The sequence below is a fragment of the Hemibagrus wyckioides genome, linkage group LG07 (genome assembly GCF_019097595.1).
Source record: "Hemibagrus wyckioides isolate EC202008001 linkage group LG07, SWU_Hwy_1.0, whole genome shotgun sequence".
NCBI classification, from domain to species: domain Eukaryota; kingdom Metazoa; phylum Chordata; class Actinopteri; order Siluriformes; family Bagridae; genus Hemibagrus; species Hemibagrus wyckioides.
This window is the reverse complement of record NC_080716.1, coordinates 30,403,262-30,423,096: the sequence shown is the minus strand read 5'-3', so window position 1 is coordinate 30,423,096 and position 19,835 is coordinate 30,403,262. Positions and strand designations below refer to the sequence as shown.

Genomic DNA, 19,835 nt, shown 5'->3' with positions numbered 1-19,835 from the left:
GAATCATTTAAAAATTCATGAAACGTGAAATCAAGTGAATCATCAGGAAAAAAATATAAACGAATCATCTAAAAATTTGTAAATAAGAAAACAATTAGTGAATTATGTTAAAATAAAACGAATCATATGAAAATAAATGATTGTGTGAAAAAAAATTAATGCTCTGAAAAATAAATGAATCACAGGCTCACGTGCTTTGGAGGCAGTGCTCTGATTCCTCTGTTTAGAGGCAGTGCTCCGATTCCTCTGTTTAGAGGCAGTGCTTTAATTAATCTGTTTAGAGGCAGTGCTCTGATTCCTCCATTTTAGAGTCAGGATATAAAGCGTAATGTTCTGATCTTTAGTTTTGTAATTAAAAACCGCTCACACGTCACTGATTATTTTCCCAGAAGCACAGCACATGCAGTGTTTTACATCCTCACACACGTGTTACAGTGTTTTATATCCTCACACACACGTGTCACTGTGTTTTATATCCTCACACACGTGTCAGTGTTTTATATCCCCACATACACGTGTCAGTGTTTTATATCCTCACACACACGTGTCAGTGTTTTATATCCTCTCACACACGTGTCACTGTGTTTTATATCTTCACACACACGTGTCAGTGTTTTATATCCTCACATACACGTGTCAGTGTTTTATATCCTCACACACACGTGTCAGTGTTTTATATCCTCACACACGTGTCACTGTGTTTTATACCCTCACACACGTGTCAGTGTTTTATATCCTCACACACACGTGTCAGTGTTTTATATCCTCACACACACGTCATTGTGTTTTATATCCTCACACACGTCACTGTGTTTTATATCCTCACACACACGTCATTGTGTTTTATATCCTCACACACGTGTCACAGTGTTTTATATCCTCACATGTCAGTATTTTATATCCTCACACACGTGTTAGTGTTTTATATCCTCACACACACGTCACAGTGTTTTATATCCTCACATGTCAGTATTTTATATCCTCACACACACGTGTCACAGTGTTTTATATCCTCACACACGTGTCACTGTGTTTTATATCCTCACACACGTGTTACAGTGTTTTATATCCTCACACACACATCACTGTGTTTTATATCCTCACACACACGTCACAGTGTTTTATAACCTCACGCACACGTGTTACAGTGTTTTATATCCTCACACACACGTGTCAGTGTTTTATATCCTCACACACACTTATCAGTGTTTTATATCCTCACACACACGTGTCAGTGTTTTATATCCTCACACACACTTATCAGTGTTTTATATCCTCACACACACTTATCAGTGTTTTATATCCTCACACACACGTGTCAGTGTTTTATATCCTCACACACACGTGTCAGTGTTTTATATCCTCACACACGTGTCAGTGTTTTATATCCTCACACAGACTTCAGTGTTTTATATCCTCACACACGTGTCACTGTGTTTTATATCCTCACACACACGTGTCAATGTTTTATATCCTCACACACGTGTCACTGTGTTTTATATCCTCACACACACGTGTCAATGTTTTATATCCTCACACACACGTCATTGTGTTTTATATCCTCACACACGTGCTAGTGTTTTATATCCTCACACACACGTCACTGTGTTTTATATCCTCACACACACGTGTCAGTATTTTATATCCTCACACACGTGTCACTGTGTTTTATATCCTCACACACACGTCACAGTGTTTTATATCCTCACACACGGGTCAGTGTTATATAACCTCACGCACACGTGTTACAGTGTTTTATATCCTCACACACACACGTCAGTGTTTCATATCCTCACACACACACGTCAGTGTTTCATATCCTCACACACACACGTCAGTGTTTCATATCCTCACACACACACGTCAGTGTTTCATATCCTCACACACACACGTCAGTGTTTCATATCCTCACACACACACGTCAGTGTTTCATATCCTCACACACACACGTCAGTGTTTCATATCCTCACACACACACGTCAGTGTTTCATATCCTCACACACACACGTCAGTGTTTCATATCCTCACACACACGCGTCAGTGTTTCATATCCTCACACACACGCGTCAGTGTTTCATATCCTCACACACACGCGTCAGTGTTTCATATCCTCACACACACGCGTCAGTGTTTCATATCCTCACACACACGCGTCAGTGTTTCATATCCTCACACACACGTGTCAGTGTTTCATATCCTCACACACACGTGTCAGTGTTTCATATCCTCACACACACGTGTCAGTGTTTCATATCCTCACACACACGTGTCAGTGTTTCATATCCTCACACACACGTGTCAGTGTTTTATATCCTCACACACACGTGTCAGTGTTTTATATCCTCACACACGTGTCACTGTGTTTTATATCCTCACACACGTGTCACTGTGTTTTATATCCTCACACACGTGTCAGTGTTTTATATCCTCACACACGTGTCACTGTGTTTTATATCCTCACACACGTGTCACTGTGTTTTATATCCTCACACACACGTGTCAATGTTTTATATCCTCACACACACGTGTCAGTGTTTTATATCCTCACACACGTGTCAGTGTTTTATATCCTCACACACACGTGTCAGTGTTTTATATCCTCACACACGTTTCCTACTAAAAAAAACCAAACATCTGAAGTTGAAGAACTTTAATATCGTCCACTAAAAGCCCAGGAGCTACAACGTGCCGCTGCTTTGTTTAAAACACAGCCTTCTTTTCATCTTTCTATCCGTGTTTTTACTGAGCAAAAAAAAAAAAAGTTGCTTATTTGGAATAAAACTACAGCAGACGCATAAGGGAGAAAGGAATAATAATAATAATAATAATAATAATAATAATAATAATAAAACATCTGCATGAAAACAGAAGCAGATCGGAGAAGCGGAGTGCTAATCCCGCTCGCTCCTCTGCCCTTTTTTTTTTTTTTGAGAGGAAATATTATTAATTATATTGAAAGAGGGAAGTACAAAAGCAGAGAGGGAGCTTTGAACACCGAGGGTCTAAATGTCATCCGCCTGCTTTGAAGTGCACGGAGTCCGCCTTTGTTTTTTTCCTCTCTCTCTCTCTCTATTCAGCAGCAGAGCGCCTGCTTTCAGCGGGGGCATTATGGGCACACCACGCGCTGCCATTATGGACAGACAAAAACACACACACACACACACACACACAGCGACTAGACTGTGGATCCATAATGGAATTTGTTTTTTTGTTTTTTTTCACAAATCCATTAAATGTGATAAACATCCAAACATCTAGAACACTAAGACTCGGAGTGGGCGTGTCCTAATATTCTAATGAGTTCATTTGATTGGCAGCACTCAGTAACCCAGCAGATACTCAGTAGCACAAGAGGCTAGGTTAGCGGTCACGAGGGGGGTAACCGGGCGAGATTTTACCACAGCACTGCCTCTAAAACGGAGGAATCAGAGCACCACCTTTAATCAGGTAAATCAGAGCACTGCTTCTAAACAGAGGAATCAGAGCAATGTCTCTAAATAGGGGAAACAGAGAAACAGAGCACTGCCTCTATGCAGAGGAAACAGAGCACTGCCTCTAAACAGTGGAAACAGCACTGCTTCTAAACAGAAGAATCAGAGCACTGCCTATAAACAGAGGAATTAAAGCACTGCCTCTAAACAGAGTAACTGAAGCACTGCCTCTAAACAGACTAATTAGAGCACTGCCTCTAAACAGAGGAAACACAGCACTGCCTCTAAACAGACTAATTAGAGCACTGCCTCTAAACAGACTAATTAGAGCACTGCCTCTAAACAGAGGAAACACAGCACTGCCTCTAAAATGGAGGAATCAGAGCACTGCCTCTACACAGAGGAATTAAAGCACTGTCTCTATAAAATCCCTCAAATATTAAATGCTGGATTTTTTTCTGTGAAATGTGGATGAATTCTAATGAGCCTGAGTGCTTAGTGGAATTTTAAACAGTTAAAGGAATAATTAGCCCAACGCTAAACCCCCATAAACACACCGCTCGGGTTTGCCTGCATGTCACCTCTCCCTGGACAGCGCAGTGACCACACACTAAAGCTCTGCCGCCTCAGTTTGTTAGCTCGTAGCTTCTGCGTCTCACTGACAAGCTGTCATGTTTGTCACTCTTCTTAATCTCTCTCGCTTTCATCGACCATTTCACATTCATGCACTTGATATTATTATTCAGCCCTGTTTCCCCAGAGAGGGAATTAGCGTAGGAAAACAACGCCTGCCTCCGCTAATCCCTGTCTGTTAGCAAAGACTGTGTGACTGCTCGCCACGTCCTCGCCCAAATCTGCATCGATTCAGGAAGTGTGTTAGAGGATTGTCCAACACATACACACACACACACACACACACACACACACACACGCTCTGTTAGCACTGCTTGTGTGCCAGAGTCTGTCGCTAGCTTACTGTACTGAAGTGAATCGTACATCGTGTTCGTCTGGAACAGCTGCGCTAGCTTCCTGCGCGAGCGCTAGTCTAATAAAATATTCAAGAAATATTCATCAGTCACTGTTTGGGTTTAGATTACTGAGGTGGGAAATTTTTAAAGAAAAGTCAGTTTCAGTTCTTTTCATTAGTGCATGTGGGGGTTCTATAATGTTCTAGATAAGGGTATACTAGCTATCCCACACATGCTAGCATCATTTTTAGTTTTGCGCTGGAACTGTGACATCACTCTGACTGACATGTAACGCCTTCTCGATATCACTGAGGCAGTGTATTTCTTATGGCATGATTTTTCTCTAAATAGACTGAGAACAGCACTGCCTCTAAACACAGGAATCAGAGCACTGCCTTTAAACACAGGAATCAGAGCACTGCCTCTAAACACAGGAATCGGAGCACTGCCTCTAAACACAGGAATCAGAGCCTCTGCCTCTAAACACAGGAATCAGAGCACTGCCTGGAAACACAGGAATCAGAACACTACCTCTAAACACAGGAATCAGAGCACTGCCTGGAAACACAGGAATCAGAGCACTGCCTCTAAACACTGGAATCAGAGCACTGACTGGAAACACAGGAATCAGAGCACTGCCTCTAAACACTGGAATCAAAGCACTGCCTCTAAACATAGGAATCAGAACACTGCCTCTAAACACTGGAATCAGAACACTACCTCAAAACACATCAATCAGAGCACTGCCTCTAAACACAGGAATCAGAACACTACCTCTAAACACAGGAATCAGAGCACTGCCTGGAAACACAGGAATCAGAGCACTGCCTCTAAACACTGGAATCAGAACACTACCTCTAAACACTGGAATCAGAGCACTGCCTCTAAACATAGGAATCAGAACACTACCTCTAAACACAGGAATCAGAGCACTGCCTGGAAACACAGGAATCAGAGCACTGCCTCTAAACACAGGAATCAGAGCACTGCCTCTAAACACAGGAATCAGAGCACTGCCTGGAAACACAGGAATCAGAGCACTGCCTGGAAACACAGGAATCAGAGCACTGCCTCTAAACACTGGAATCAGAGCACTGACTGGAAACACAGGAATCAGAGCACTGCCTCTAAACACTGGAATCAAAGCACTGCCTCTAAACATAGGAATCAGAACACTGCCTCTAAACACTGGAATCAGAACACTACCTCAAAACACATCAATCAGAGCACTGCCTCTAAACACAGGAATCAGAACACTACCTCTAAACACAGGAATCAGAGCACTGCCTGGAAACACAGGAATCAGAGCACTGCCTCTAAACACTGGAATCAGAACACTACCTCTAAACACTGGAATCAGAGCACTGCCTCTAAACACTGGAATCAGAACACTACCTCTAAACACTGGAATCAGAGCACTGCCTCTAAACACAGGAATCAGAGCACTGCCTGGAAACACAGGAATCAGAGCACTGCCTCTAAACACTGGAATCAAAGCACTGCCTCTAAACATAGGAATCAGAACACTGCCTCTAAACACTGGAATCAGAACACTACCTCAAAACACATCAATCAGAGCACAGCCTCTAAACATAGGAATCAGAACACTACCTCTAAACACAGGAATCAGAGCACTGACTGGAAACACAGGAATCAGAGCACTACCTCTAAATAGAGGAATCAGAGCACTGCCTCTAAACACAGGAATCAGAGCACTGCTTAGAAACACAGGAATCAGAACACTACCTCTAAACACAGGAATCAGAGCACTGCCTCTAAACACAGGAATCAGAGCACTGCCTGGAAACACAGGAATCAGAGCACTGCTTAGAAACACAGGAATCAGAACACTACCTCTAAACACTGGAATCAGAGCACTGCCTCTAAACATAGGAATCAGAACACTACCTCTAAACACAGGAATCAGAGCACTGCCTGGAAACACAGGAATCAGAACACTACCTCAAAACACATCAATCAGAGCACTGCCTCTAAACATAGGAATCAGAACACTACCTCTAAACACAGGAATCAGAGCACTGACTGGAAACACAGGAATCAGAGCACTACCTCTAAGCATAGGAATCAGAGCACTGCCTCTATATAGAGGAATCAGAGCACTACCTCTAAGCATAGGAATCAGAGCACTGCCTCTAAATAGAGGAATCAGAGCACTGCCTCTAAACACAGGAATCAGAGCACTGCTTAGAAACACAGGAATCAGAGCACTGCCTCTAAATACAGGAATCAGAGCACTGCTTAGAAACACAGGAATCAGAGCACTGTCTCTAAATACAGGAATCAGAGCACTGCCTCTAAATAAAGGAATCAGAGCACTGCTTAGAAACAGAAGAATCAGAACACTGCCTCTAAATAGAGGAATCAGAGCACTGCCTCTAAACACTGGAATCAGAGCACTGCCTGGAAACACAGGAATCAGAGCACTGCCTCTAAACACTGGAATCAAAGCACTGCCTCTAAACATAGGAATCAGAACACTGCCTCTAAACACTGGAATCAGAACACTACCTCAAAACACATCAATCAGAGCACAGCCTCTAAACATAGGAATCAGAACACTACCTCTAAACACAGGAATCAGAGCACTGACTGGAAACACAGGAATCAGAGCACTACCTCTAAGCATAGGAATCAGAGCACTGCCTCTAAATAGAGGAATCAGAGCACTGCCTCTAAACACAGGAATCAGAGCACTGCCTGGAAACACAGGAATCAGAGCACTGCTTAGAAACACAGGAATCAGAACACTACCTCTAAACACTGGAATCAGAGCACTGCCTCTAAACATAGGAATCAGAACACTACCTCTAAACACAGGAATCAGAGCACTGCCTGGAAACACAGGAATCAGAACACTACCTCAAAACACATCAATCAGAGCACAGCCTCTAAACATAGGAATCAGAACACTACCTCTAAACACAGGAATCAGAGCACTGACTGGAAACACAGGAATCAGAGCACTACCTCTAAGCATAGGAATCAGAGCACTGCCTCTAAATAGAGGAATCAGAGCACTACCTCTAAGCATAGGGATCAGAGCACTGCCTCTAAATAGAGGAATCAGAGCACTGCCTCTAAACACAGGAATCAGAGCACTGCTTAGAAACACAGGAATCAGAGCACTGCCTCTAAATACAGGAATCAGAGCACTGCTTAGAAACACAGGAATCAGAGCACTGTCTCTAAATACAGGAATCAGAGCACTGCCTCTAAATAAAGGAATCAGAGCACTGCTTAGAAACAGAAGAATCAGAACACTGCCTCTAAATAGAGGAATCAGAGCACTGCCTCTAAACAAGGTATGAGTATTGCCTTTACACAGAGGATTAAGAGCACTGCCTCTAAATACCAGTTTGAGAGCACTGCCTCTAAAGAGATAAAATAAGCACTACCTCTAATCAGAGGAATCAGAGCACTGCCTCTAAACCAATCAATTAGAACATCCCTAGAAGAAGAAAGAAAATCCCTAAAAGTCAGTTTGTATTCGTTATTCCATGTCTAAACTCGTCAGGAGTAAGGGGTTTTAAGCAGGATAAAAAGAAGTAGATTCCTTAGATGTAGACAGAATAAAGCCAGGGAATATTATTGAGCCGTATTCCGAGTCAGTGATTAGACTCTGTATTTAGTTGAGGAAAGTTCCTGGGATTCAGAGTCGGGTTACACAACTGAAACAGATTTCCTGTGCTCTGGAAAATTATACTAAAATATTAAACAGTGTCATGACAAACTTCTTTAAAAACAAACACTAAACTTTAAACCTCAGAGAAAACACAGACTGAAGAAGTTTAGAGTGTGTGTGTGTGTGTGTGTGGAATAGGAACAGTTTTATTTTCCTGCTCTTGGGAACAGCGTGATGCTGGACCGTGTGCTTCCGGTTTGTCCGAGCTGAAGGCCAGAGGAACGTTCCAGCAGAGAGATTCAGAACACAGACTTTTAGGTGAGACAGACTTCATATTTTTAGTTCCATTATCCTCATAGCTCCAGTACAAAGAACCAAAGGAGGTTACGTAAGGTAATTACAGGCTAACACACACTCACACACACTACACACACACACCCACGTTCGGGTTCCTCTTCGACCGTCTCTGACTCTGTGTTTGAAAAAGACATCACGAAGCACAGACCACATACAGAGACGAGGATCAGGTCACCTCGACTTCGCACATAATCAGAGCCTGGATTTCACTTTGGCACGAATATCACAGCCTGGGGCCTAATCAGAGTCAGCTCAGAGTCACACTCACACACTCACACACACACACGACTGCAAAGAGAAGTAAAAACACCGTATACACACACTGACAAATCCAAGGAGTTGTGAAGGAGGCGTGGCCTCTGTATGTGTCAGTCTCAGAGAAAGAGGTGTGGCCTTTGTGTGTGTGTGTGTGTGTGTGTGTGTGTGATTTTTATTGAAGGAGGCGTGGCCTCTGTGTGTGTCAGTCTCAGTGAAGGAGGTGTGGCCTTTGTGTGTCAGTCTGAGAGAAGGAGGTGTGGCCTCTGTGTGTGTTGGTCTCAGTGAAGGAGGCATGGCCACTGTGTGTGTGTCAGTCTCAGTGAAGGAGGCGTGGCCTCTGTGTGTGTTGGTCTTAGTGAAGGAGGCGTGACCAGTGTGTGTGTCAGTCTCAGTCAAGGAGGTGTGGCCTCTGTGCCTGTTGGTCTTAGTGAAGGAGGCGTGACCAGTGTGTGTGTCAGTCTCAGTCAAGGAGGTGTGGCCTCTGTGCCTGTTGGTCTTAGTGAAGGAGGCGTGGCCTCTGTGTGTGTTGGTACTGTGAAGGAGGTGTGGCCTCTGTGTGCATCAGTCTTAAATAGATCTAAGCAAAGAATTTTTACAAGCCATAAGAGATAAGATCAGATAATCAGATTAGAATTGATTGTAACCATAAATACACTATTACCCCCCTCTCTTCTCTTTCTCTCTCTCTTGCACACACACACACACACAGAGAAGCAGTGACTCAATGCAAGTCAGGTGGATGTTGGCCATTAGTTTAGCTGGAGAGGCCTGCGTAATTACGCCTGGCATTTTGACAAGTGTTTGCTGGAGTGAAGGTCAACTGTGCATGTGCATGTGTGTGTGTGTGTGTGTGTGTGTGTGTGTGGGAGAAAGATTCATGCTAATCTCACAGTGAGACACTCCACCATCGCTCTATTCCAATTAGAGAGAGACACGGGGGAGGGGAGAGCGAGACAGCAGCGCAGTTTTTATCCACCTGCTTTTACTTTTACATTTATTCATTTGGCCGAGGCTTTTATCCAGAGAGACGTACAGCTGAGGCAGAAGGCAGTCTGAGAGCTTCAGGGTTCAGGCCACTTGCTTAAGGGCTCAACAGCTCTCTGTCCATCCTGGGATCTGAACCGACATGCGTTTGATCACTAGAAGAGTTTAGCTACCGAGTTTCCATTGATCATCATCATTAAGTCTGAAAAGTGTCGGAACTTGGTGTAGATCAGCTGAAGTAAAGTGTGGGACGAGGTGGAAACACTGATGAGGCACCGATATGACACAACATTCTGAAATTTATAACTATACATAGCTTTAAAAAGGATCTAAAATCATCACCACCATCAACATCAGCAGCACCTCCACCATTATAATCACCACCATATAATCACTACCACCACCACCATCATAATCACTAGCACCACCATAATCACTAGCACCACCACCATCACCATCATAATCACTAGCACCACCATAATCACTAGCACCACCACCACCATCATAATCACTAGCACCACCACCATCACCATCATAATCACTAGCACCACCATAATCACTAGCACCACCACCATCACCATCATAATCACTAGCACCACCACCATCACAATCACTAGCACCACCACCATCATAATCACTAGCACCACCATAATCACTAGCACCACCACCACCACCATCATAATCACTAGCACCACCACCACCACCATCATAATCACTAGCACCACCATAATCACTAGCACCACCACCACCACCATCATAATCACTAGCACCACCATAATCACTAGCACCACCACCATCATAATCACTAGCACCACCATAATCACTAGCACCACCACCACCACCATCATAATCACTAGCACCACCATAATCATTAGCACCACCACCATCATAATCACTAGCACCACCATAATCACTAGCACCACCACCACCACCATCATAATCACTAGCACCACCATAATCACTAGCACCACCACCATCACCATCATAATCACTAGCACCACCACCATCATAATCACTAGCACCACCATAATCACTAGCACCACCACCATCACCATCATAATCACTAGCACCACCATAATCACTAGCACCACCACCATCACAATCACTAGCACCAACACCATCATAATCACTAGCACCACCATAATCACTAGCACCACCACCACCACCATCATAATCACTAGCACCACCACCATCACCATCATAATCACTAGCACCACCACCACCACCATCATAATCACTAGCACCACCATAATCACTAGCACCACCACCATCACCATCATAATCACTAGCACCACCATAATCACTAGCACCACCACCATCACAATCACTAGCACCAACACCATCATAATCACTAGCACCACCATAATCACTAGCACCACCACCATCATAATCACTAGCACCACCACCACCACCATCATAATCACTAGCACCACCATCATAATCACTAGCACCACCATCATAATCACTAGCACCACCACCACCACCACCATCATAATCACTAGCACCACCATCATAATCACTAGCACCACCATCATAATCACTAGCACCACCATCATAATCACTAGTACCACCACCACCACCATCATAATCACTAGCACCACCACCACCACCATCATAATCACTAGCACCACCATCATAATCACTAGCACCACTATCATATTCCTACCACCACCACCACCATTATCATCACCACCACCACTATCATATTCCTACCACCACCACCACCATTATCATCACCACTGTCATATACCTACCACCACCACCACCATTATCATCACCACTGTCATATACCTACCACCACCACCATTATAATCACTACTACCACCATCATCACCACCACTATCATATTCCTACCACCACCACCACCATCATCACCACTATCATATTCCTACCACCACCACCACCATTATCATCACCACTGTCATATACCTACCACCACCACCACCATTATCATCACCACTATCATATTCCTACCACCACCACCACCATTATCATCACCACTGTCATATACCTACCACCACCACCATTATAATCACTACTACCACCATCACCACCACTATCATATTCCTACCACCACCACCACCATTATCATCACCACTGTCATATACCTACCACCACCACCACCATTATCATCACCACTGTCATATACCTACCACCACCACCACCACCATTATCATCACCACTATCATATTCCTACCACCACTACCACCATCATCATCACCACTATCATATTCCTACCACCACCACCACCATTATCATCACCACTATCATATTCCTACCACCACCACCACCATTATCATCACCACCACCACTATCATATTCCTACCACCACCACCACCACCATTATCATCACCACTGTCATATACCTACCACCACCATTATCATCACCACTATCATATTCCTACCACCACCACCATTATCATCACCACCACCACTATCATATTCCTACCACCACCATTATCATCACCACTATCATATTCCTACCACCACTACCACCATTATCATCACCACTGTCATATACCTACCACCACCACCACCATTATCATCACCACTATCATATTCCTACCACCACCACCACCATTATCATCACCACTATCATATACCTACCACCACCGCCACCATTATAATCACTACTACCACCATCATCACCACCACTATCATATTCCTACCACCACCACCACCATTATCATCACCACTGTCATATACCTACCACCACCACCACCATTATCATCACCACTATCATATTCCTACCACCACCACCACCATTATCATCACCACTGTCATATACCTACCACCACCACCATTATCATCACCACTATCATATTCCTACCACCACCATTATCATCACCACTATCATATTCCTACCACTACCACCATTATCATCACCACCACCACTATCATATTCCTACCACCACCACCACCATTATCATCACCACTGTCATATACCTACCACCACCACCACCATTATCATCACCACTGTCATATACCTACCACCACCACCACCATCATCACCACTATCATATTCCTACCACCACCACCACCATTATCATCACCACCACCACTATCATATTCCTACCCCCACCACCACCACCATTATCATCACCACTGTCATATACCTACCACCACCACCACCACCACCACCATCACTACCACAACAACCAACACCACCACAATCAATATTATCATCACCACCGCCGCCATCATCATCACTAAAACCATCACCATCAGCAGTAGCACCACCACCACCATCAGCAGCACCAACACCACCACCACCAATATTATATACCTAACACCACCACCACTACTATCATCACCACCACCATCAGCAGCAGCACCAACACCACCAATATTATATACCTACCACCACCACTATTATCACCACCACCATCAGCAGCAGCACCACCAACAACACCAATATCATATACCTACCACCACCGCCACCATCATAATCATCATCATCACCACCCTCCTCACCACCATCACCATCATCATCCTCTCCATCATCATTACCACCTCCACCACTGGCATCATCATCACCACCACCAATCATTATCAACACCATCATCACCATCATCATCATCATCATCATCAGTTGTGTTAGTGTTGTGCTGTAGGAATAAAACACTGCAGGAAGTGGCTGTTAGAGGATTACAGACATCATATTAGTTAAATACAGTCTGTAATGTGTTGTATAAAATAAAGCTGGTGATCCACTAAGAGGTGAGGAAGATGCTCATGATGATGATGATGATGATGATGGAGCACAGGTGCTGGAATAAAGGTGCTAAAGCACAGACAGACTGAAGAAAAGTGAGGAATTAGCATTCGAGAGTGCAGACGCTCATCATTCATAATTTCTGGGAGACGAGCAGGAGGCTGATGATGTTGACTTAACATTTTGTCTGACATTTTAGTTTGACGAGGCCAGCCATTACCTCTATCTACACACTCCACGAGGCTCTTAAACACACACACACATACATACACACACACACACACACACAGCTAACATCTAAGGAGTAAAGTTTCAAATTATTACAATGATGTGCTGACTGCAGTAAAATAAAACACAAACCTTATACTATTTAGATTTACATTTAAATTTTAATAGCATTTTACATTTAAAGCCTTCATCATCATCACCATCTTCATCACCATCATCATCAGCACTATTACCTTCATCACTATCATCACCACCACCACCTTCATCACCATCATCTTTATCATCACTACCATCACCTTCATCATCATCACCACCTTCATCACTCACCACCACCACCTTCATGACTATCATCACAATCATCACCATCATCTTTATTATAATCATCTTCACCACTATCATTATTATCATCATCATCATCACCATCATCATCACCTTTATCATCATCATCATCATCATGTGTGTGTGTGTGCGTGATTGTGTGTGTGTGTGTGTATGTACCTGCCACTCGGGCCAGCAGTGCTGTGGTGATGTTCCCAGTGTTGGGTTTCACTCTGAAGGTTACTGCAGGACCAAGAACCCTGAAGAAGACAGAGAACACAGTCTCACAACAGCAGCTCTTACTTCCTGAAACAGTGTGTGTGTGTGTGTGTGTGTGTGTATTGCTGTGGTGTAAGAGGTATAAAACAGAAAGAGAGGAAAAGAAGGAAAGAGGGATTGCATTGTCTCAAATGAAATTTTGTGGGGAGAAAGAAAGAAAGAAAGAAAGAAAGAAAGAAAGAAAGAAAGAAAGAAAGAAAGAAAGAGAACTCCTGAGGTTCAAGCAGAGTCGGGTGTGAAGGGGAAAAACACAAAGATCGTACTGAAGGACAGAAATTGAGAGAGAGAGAGAGAGAGAGAGAGAGAGATAGAGAGAGAGACAGAGACAGAGATGTATGTATGTATGTATATATATATATATATATATATATATATATATATATATATATATATATATATATATATATATATATATATATACATATACATAGAGAGAGAGAGAGAGAGAGAGAGAAAGAGACAGAGACAGAGATGTATGTATATATATAGAGTGAGAGAGAGAGAGAGAGACAGAGTGAGAGAGAGAGAGAGAGAGAGAGAGAGAGAATGAATCTGTCACTACAATAAATCCCATTCACACGTCTGAGAGAGGTGAGGGTGAAACCTCTCAGTCTCCTGACTCACACTCAGCACTGCGCTTTTTAATTTTTTTATGAAGTCTGTCCTTCAACTTTCTCTAAGAGGAAAAAGTAACATAACTCCACCCACACTGACCCCGCCCCTTTCCAGACTCCTCCTCCACACAGCAAACACAATCCATGCCAGAGAAATCCTGAGGAACAATTCACTCACCTTCATGTCCATCACACACACACACACACACTCCAACCTGCTAGCATTCCTTTTAGCTTCTCCTAGCATCTACTGCTAACTCCCACAGCCCTGTCCTATTCTCTTCTCACCTCTCATTACCTTCTTGTGCTAGTCTCTGCTAACTTAGCTGTGTTCTAGCTTAAACTACTATGTCCTAGCTAGTAGTATGTCCTAGCTGACCAGCTAATTATGAAAAGTACACCAGTGCTAATTTTGTTTAGTTGTAAGCTAGTATCCATGTACTAGCCCAATGCTGGACTTCATAACCTCAGAAGAGTGGATATTATTCTAAACTTTAGCCTTCACTATATTAGCATAAACCATTTCTCTGAAAATCTCCACTGCTCCTATTTTAAAATCCTATGCTAGCTTTTCACCTCATTTTTACATAAACATTTCACATGACATGTGCTAGCCTTTCCAGATCCTGACTTAGATTAGCCCTGTCTTCACCTGCTACTGACCATTGATAGCTAGCATTAGCTTTAATCTTCACTGGTCTGATTTAGCCTTCAAAACTCTTTTCGCCTAGCAGTCACTCTTTTTTACTAGCGCTATTTTGATAGTCTTTTTTATACCTGGTCTTAGCTTGACTTAGCTTTTTGCTAGCAGTGACTAATCTACTGTCTTGTATGAGCCTCAATCGTCCTTGTTTACTAAAAGGCTAGTCTTTGCTGTTGCATTGCTTTTTATCTTTATTGTCACCTGACATTAGGCTAATATTTTATAACCTGTTTTATGGTCTGTTCTATCACTCACAAACCATATTGTAGCATCTCCTGGCTCTTTGCTAGCAATGACTATCCTGTTTGACCTCCACTTGATGTGTGATCTGCATGTTTGAGAAACTTGTCTGGTCTTCAGTTTTACTGACCAATGCCAATTTAATAGCCTTAGCCTTCCCTGGTCTGCTGTAGCTTTTACTGATTAGTCTTTGCTAACCTGAACTGGTGCTAGTATAGCCATGTCAAAGCAACTATTCTAACCATTCTTTCCTTCACTTGCCCTAACCTTCACAGACTGATTTAATGCTAACATCCTTATGCTAATGTCAATCAGCAATCGGTTAATCGGTTCAGTCCTAGCTAATACTTTCTGACCTTTTGCCAGCCTACCTTTTTTTTTTTTTTAGCCTAAACTAACTCTAACCCTGCCGCTAGCCTAGCATGCCTCTGTGCTAACACTCTCTATTCACGGCAGTGTGCCGGCATTATAAAACGTTTGCCTCGGAAGCACATGAACACAGCACTCTCCCGCTCACGCTGCCATCCTCAGAGATAACCTACTGAACCTGTGAAATGTCACATCCCTGGCTTCATACGGCGTGCTAATGCAGAGCGAGAGCAAGCCGACGTGTGTGCAGGGGGAGAGAGATGGAAAGTGTTCTTGTTATACATGCTTTGTTATTATTAGTAGCATTATTAGTATTGCTCTTATAGATGTTATCACCTTGTAATTGCTTTGGCAATATTGCAGAGCAACAGAGGATGTTGGTGGAAAGTGTTTGCTCCTGTGTGTATTAAAGGTGTGTGGGAGACGCTGAACACTCGCCTGTGTGTGTGTGTGTGTGTGTTTGAGTGGGTACATCACTCCCCCAGCTGGTTGGACCATGTATGAACCCTTACGTCAAGTCTGGAGTTTCTCTTGCAGAACTTCAAACTCCACTTTTTGTGTGTTAGAAATAACCCATAATGACACATTAGCTTTAGGAACAGAATTCTGGCAAATTAGCGATAATTTACTGCACTCATGGAAAGCAGTCTGTAAGAAAATGTAGTCTGGGAGATGCTGAAATCAAGGTTTCATAACTTCATGCTTAGATGACTGTAATTCTGGTAGTTCTGGTTAAAATACTCTGTAGGATTTCTTGAGTGCTAAGATCTGTACTTAAAATGCAGGACATGTAAATGCTGTTTTCTTTTCTTTTGTTAACTGGGGAACGAAGGAAATACTTTCCTGACAGAGTTCTGCTGATCAGAGGGGAGTGGACAAGGCAAGAGAAAATGGTGGATCAACTGTAAGTCAGTGAAGTTCTTTTCTCTACATATCCTAGCTAGTTGGAAATGCGGGGTCAGAGGTCAGGACCAGCTTTGATACAACATCCATGGAGTAGGGAGGGTTAAGAGCCTTGATTAAGGGCCAGCTAGTGGTGCTGGGGCTTGAAACCCTAACCTTCTGATCAGTAACACAGAGCCTTTACTATTGAGCCACCCCTGCTTTCATGAGTATGGTATATGCCAAAGAAGTTAGGCATAGACTGCCTTGAAGACACTCTGTAGGGGATGTGGTAGCTTAGTGGTTAAGGTTGGACTACTGATTAGACGGTTGTGACTTTGCATCCCAGGTCCACCAAGCTGCCACTGCTGGGCCCCTGCGCAAGGCCCTTAACCCTCTATTGCTCAGTTGTATAAAACAAGATAAATTGTAAGTTGCTCTGGACAAGGGCATCTGCCAAATACCAGAAATGTAAATGTAAACTACCCCAGTTAGCTGATGGCAAAGCTAGGGGGAGAGGGTGAGCAAGCTTGCTTAGCTAGAGAACACAGGTCATTGTAAACAGAAGGTTGCAACATTTATGACCACATAAACAGTCATGCATGTAAGAGTCCTAGCAAAAGTCCTACACCAGTGCAGCTACCCTCGATGAACTATTCCACTTAAAGTGAAGGTAAGACTTAGCCTTTAAAATTTCTGGTATGCATCCTGATGTCAATCTATCATCCTGGGCAGAATCGAATGAATGTCATCAGTGTAGCAGTCATATTCAAAATTCAGCTGTTTTACATAAACCAAACATTCAGCACACATTAGCCGTGTATTCCACCAGTTGCACCAGCTACTTGTCTCATACAGAATCAAGGAACAAACTCATACAATTCGTGTACAAAGCAATACATAGACTCCTTACCTTTCTCATCTCTTTGTGCTTTTGAGCATTACACCCCTGTTCTGTATCTAAGGTCCACCAGTACTGGTCTACTGCTATCTTAAACCTTTTCTCCTAACAGCTTTTCCTTTCTTCTCCCTTCCAGTTCAGTTAGCATACAGCCAGTGCATGTCGGTACAACGGGTCAGTGATGGTATCCGCAGTCTAGAGCAAATAGTCATTATTTGAGCATGTTGCCTGGGGCAATAAAAAGATATTACCAGTTATAATATCTCAGTTTACCACAGAGCTTCTGGAGAAGCATATACCGACCCAGTTCTCCTTAACAGACCCGACACCTTCCAGCATAAAAATATATCACCTGCAAACTCCTCAACCTGTCACCTCTTCAATCAAACTCAACACCTCCTACCTTCAAATCTGCCACATCGCACCTAGCATCTCTGCAACATTAACCCATTATTCTAATTAACCACATAGTCTTGAAGAAGTGCTTGGCCCCCGGGCAATCTCGTTCCTCTATTACTGTCCTTAAAATGGACAAAATAGTCATAGTTCTAATAAAATCCTGGAAGGCCTCACCTTCTCCCTTCTTAATCCTTCCCTGATTTAATTCAGACATTCTACTTTTTGTGTCTGTTGGTCTGGCAATAGGTCAAGAATGACAGTGCGGATCTCGGAGGGGAGCCCGAGGCAGCGGGATGTAACTGCAGACTCTTTTTATGTAGGCCTCTCTAAAGAATGCTACTGTCAGAGTGGGCAGCTTGATCAAAAGCAAAGGCAGCCATGGTAATGAGAGGCAAATCCATAATCATTGTCTGAAAGCCTGGCCGAGGTCAAAGCCATAATAACCAGAAATAACCTGAACGCCAGCAAACATAGAAGTGAGGTATGCAGGAATCTAGGAAATGAGTAAATTAGGAGTGAGGAATGTACAAATGCTGGTAATGGCATAGATAGGCTGGAATGGGGAAGGCTTTGTAAAGGCACAAGACAAACACAGGTGTGTGTGTATATAAAGGATAACAGGCTCCTTAATAGGTACAGGCCAAGGTTGGGGACCAAGCAGAAGCTGTCAGAAAATTCCGTCAGCTTTACAACCAAAAGCCTGACACCTCCATCATACTGTATACCTAAGTACATTTATTATGTATGAAGCGAAATCTAATCTTAGATGCGTAAAAGGATTTTTTAAATAATGCCATCAGCCATTGCTCTGCCCTTCACCACATTTCCGATGATTCTTTAGGTAAAAAAAATCCCATGACTCATGTAGCCAGAACCTCCATCGTACACCTCTGTAAAAGCTCCTATGAAGCAGGTCATGTCAGGAATGTTGCGCTTAGTACATATCTGTGCCCAACGACTATATTTTACACCGGTGAAAAGTAAAAATCAACATTCCACACACATCCATCATGATTCTTAAACATCACAGAAGAAAAATACGGAGAGTCCTTTATACCCGAGAAAACCTAACACACACCGCCTATGCTAAGATCCATTATCCTACACTGGCAGCTCAAACCAGCACTGTCGAAGCCTCTACTGACCTCTGATAAACTTTACGTGCTATGCTAACACTCTGGCCATGTGCCAGCTAGCCTACACCATCCCTGCATTAGCTTCCATTGACCTTCCCTGGCTTTCACTGTCTTATGCTAACATCTTCAGACCCTCAGGCTATCCTGATCTGTGCTCACGCTTACTGTGTGAACACACACACATACATACATAGCTCCTCTGCTAGCTTCTGCTGAAAGTGTTGCTATTCTTTCAGTCTGATCATCTCGGTCTAAGCCTACCTTATATTAGCTACAACCTTCTAGGGTTGTAGGGAATTTTATGTGACCACGTTTTATGGCCTGATGAAAACAGAGTGAAAATACAGAAGGTTATGTTCTAATATTTAAAATAAAATACATTTTTGAAACTCATAGCCAAATTTAGTGTC

At 43.1% G+C, this 19,835-nt stretch overlaps 1 protein-coding gene across 2 annotated transcripts in view; it reads right to left on the bottom strand.

Moving 5' to 3' along the window:
• ptprn2 (protein tyrosine phosphatase receptor type N2) overlaps window positions 1-19,835 on the bottom strand; it is a 219,173-nt gene that overhangs the window by 116,829 nt on the left and 82,509 nt on the right. For both annotated transcript variants that reach the window (XR_009205012.1, XM_058395448.1), the window contains exon 11: window positions 14,083-14,162. Coding sequence is in view for 1 of the 2 variants with exons in the window: in XM_058395448.1 (XP_058251431.1) it covers window positions 14,083-14,162 (80 nt within the window). In the remaining variant the exon portion in view is untranslated. The remainder of the gene's footprint in view (window positions 1-14,082; window positions 14,163-19,835) is intronic.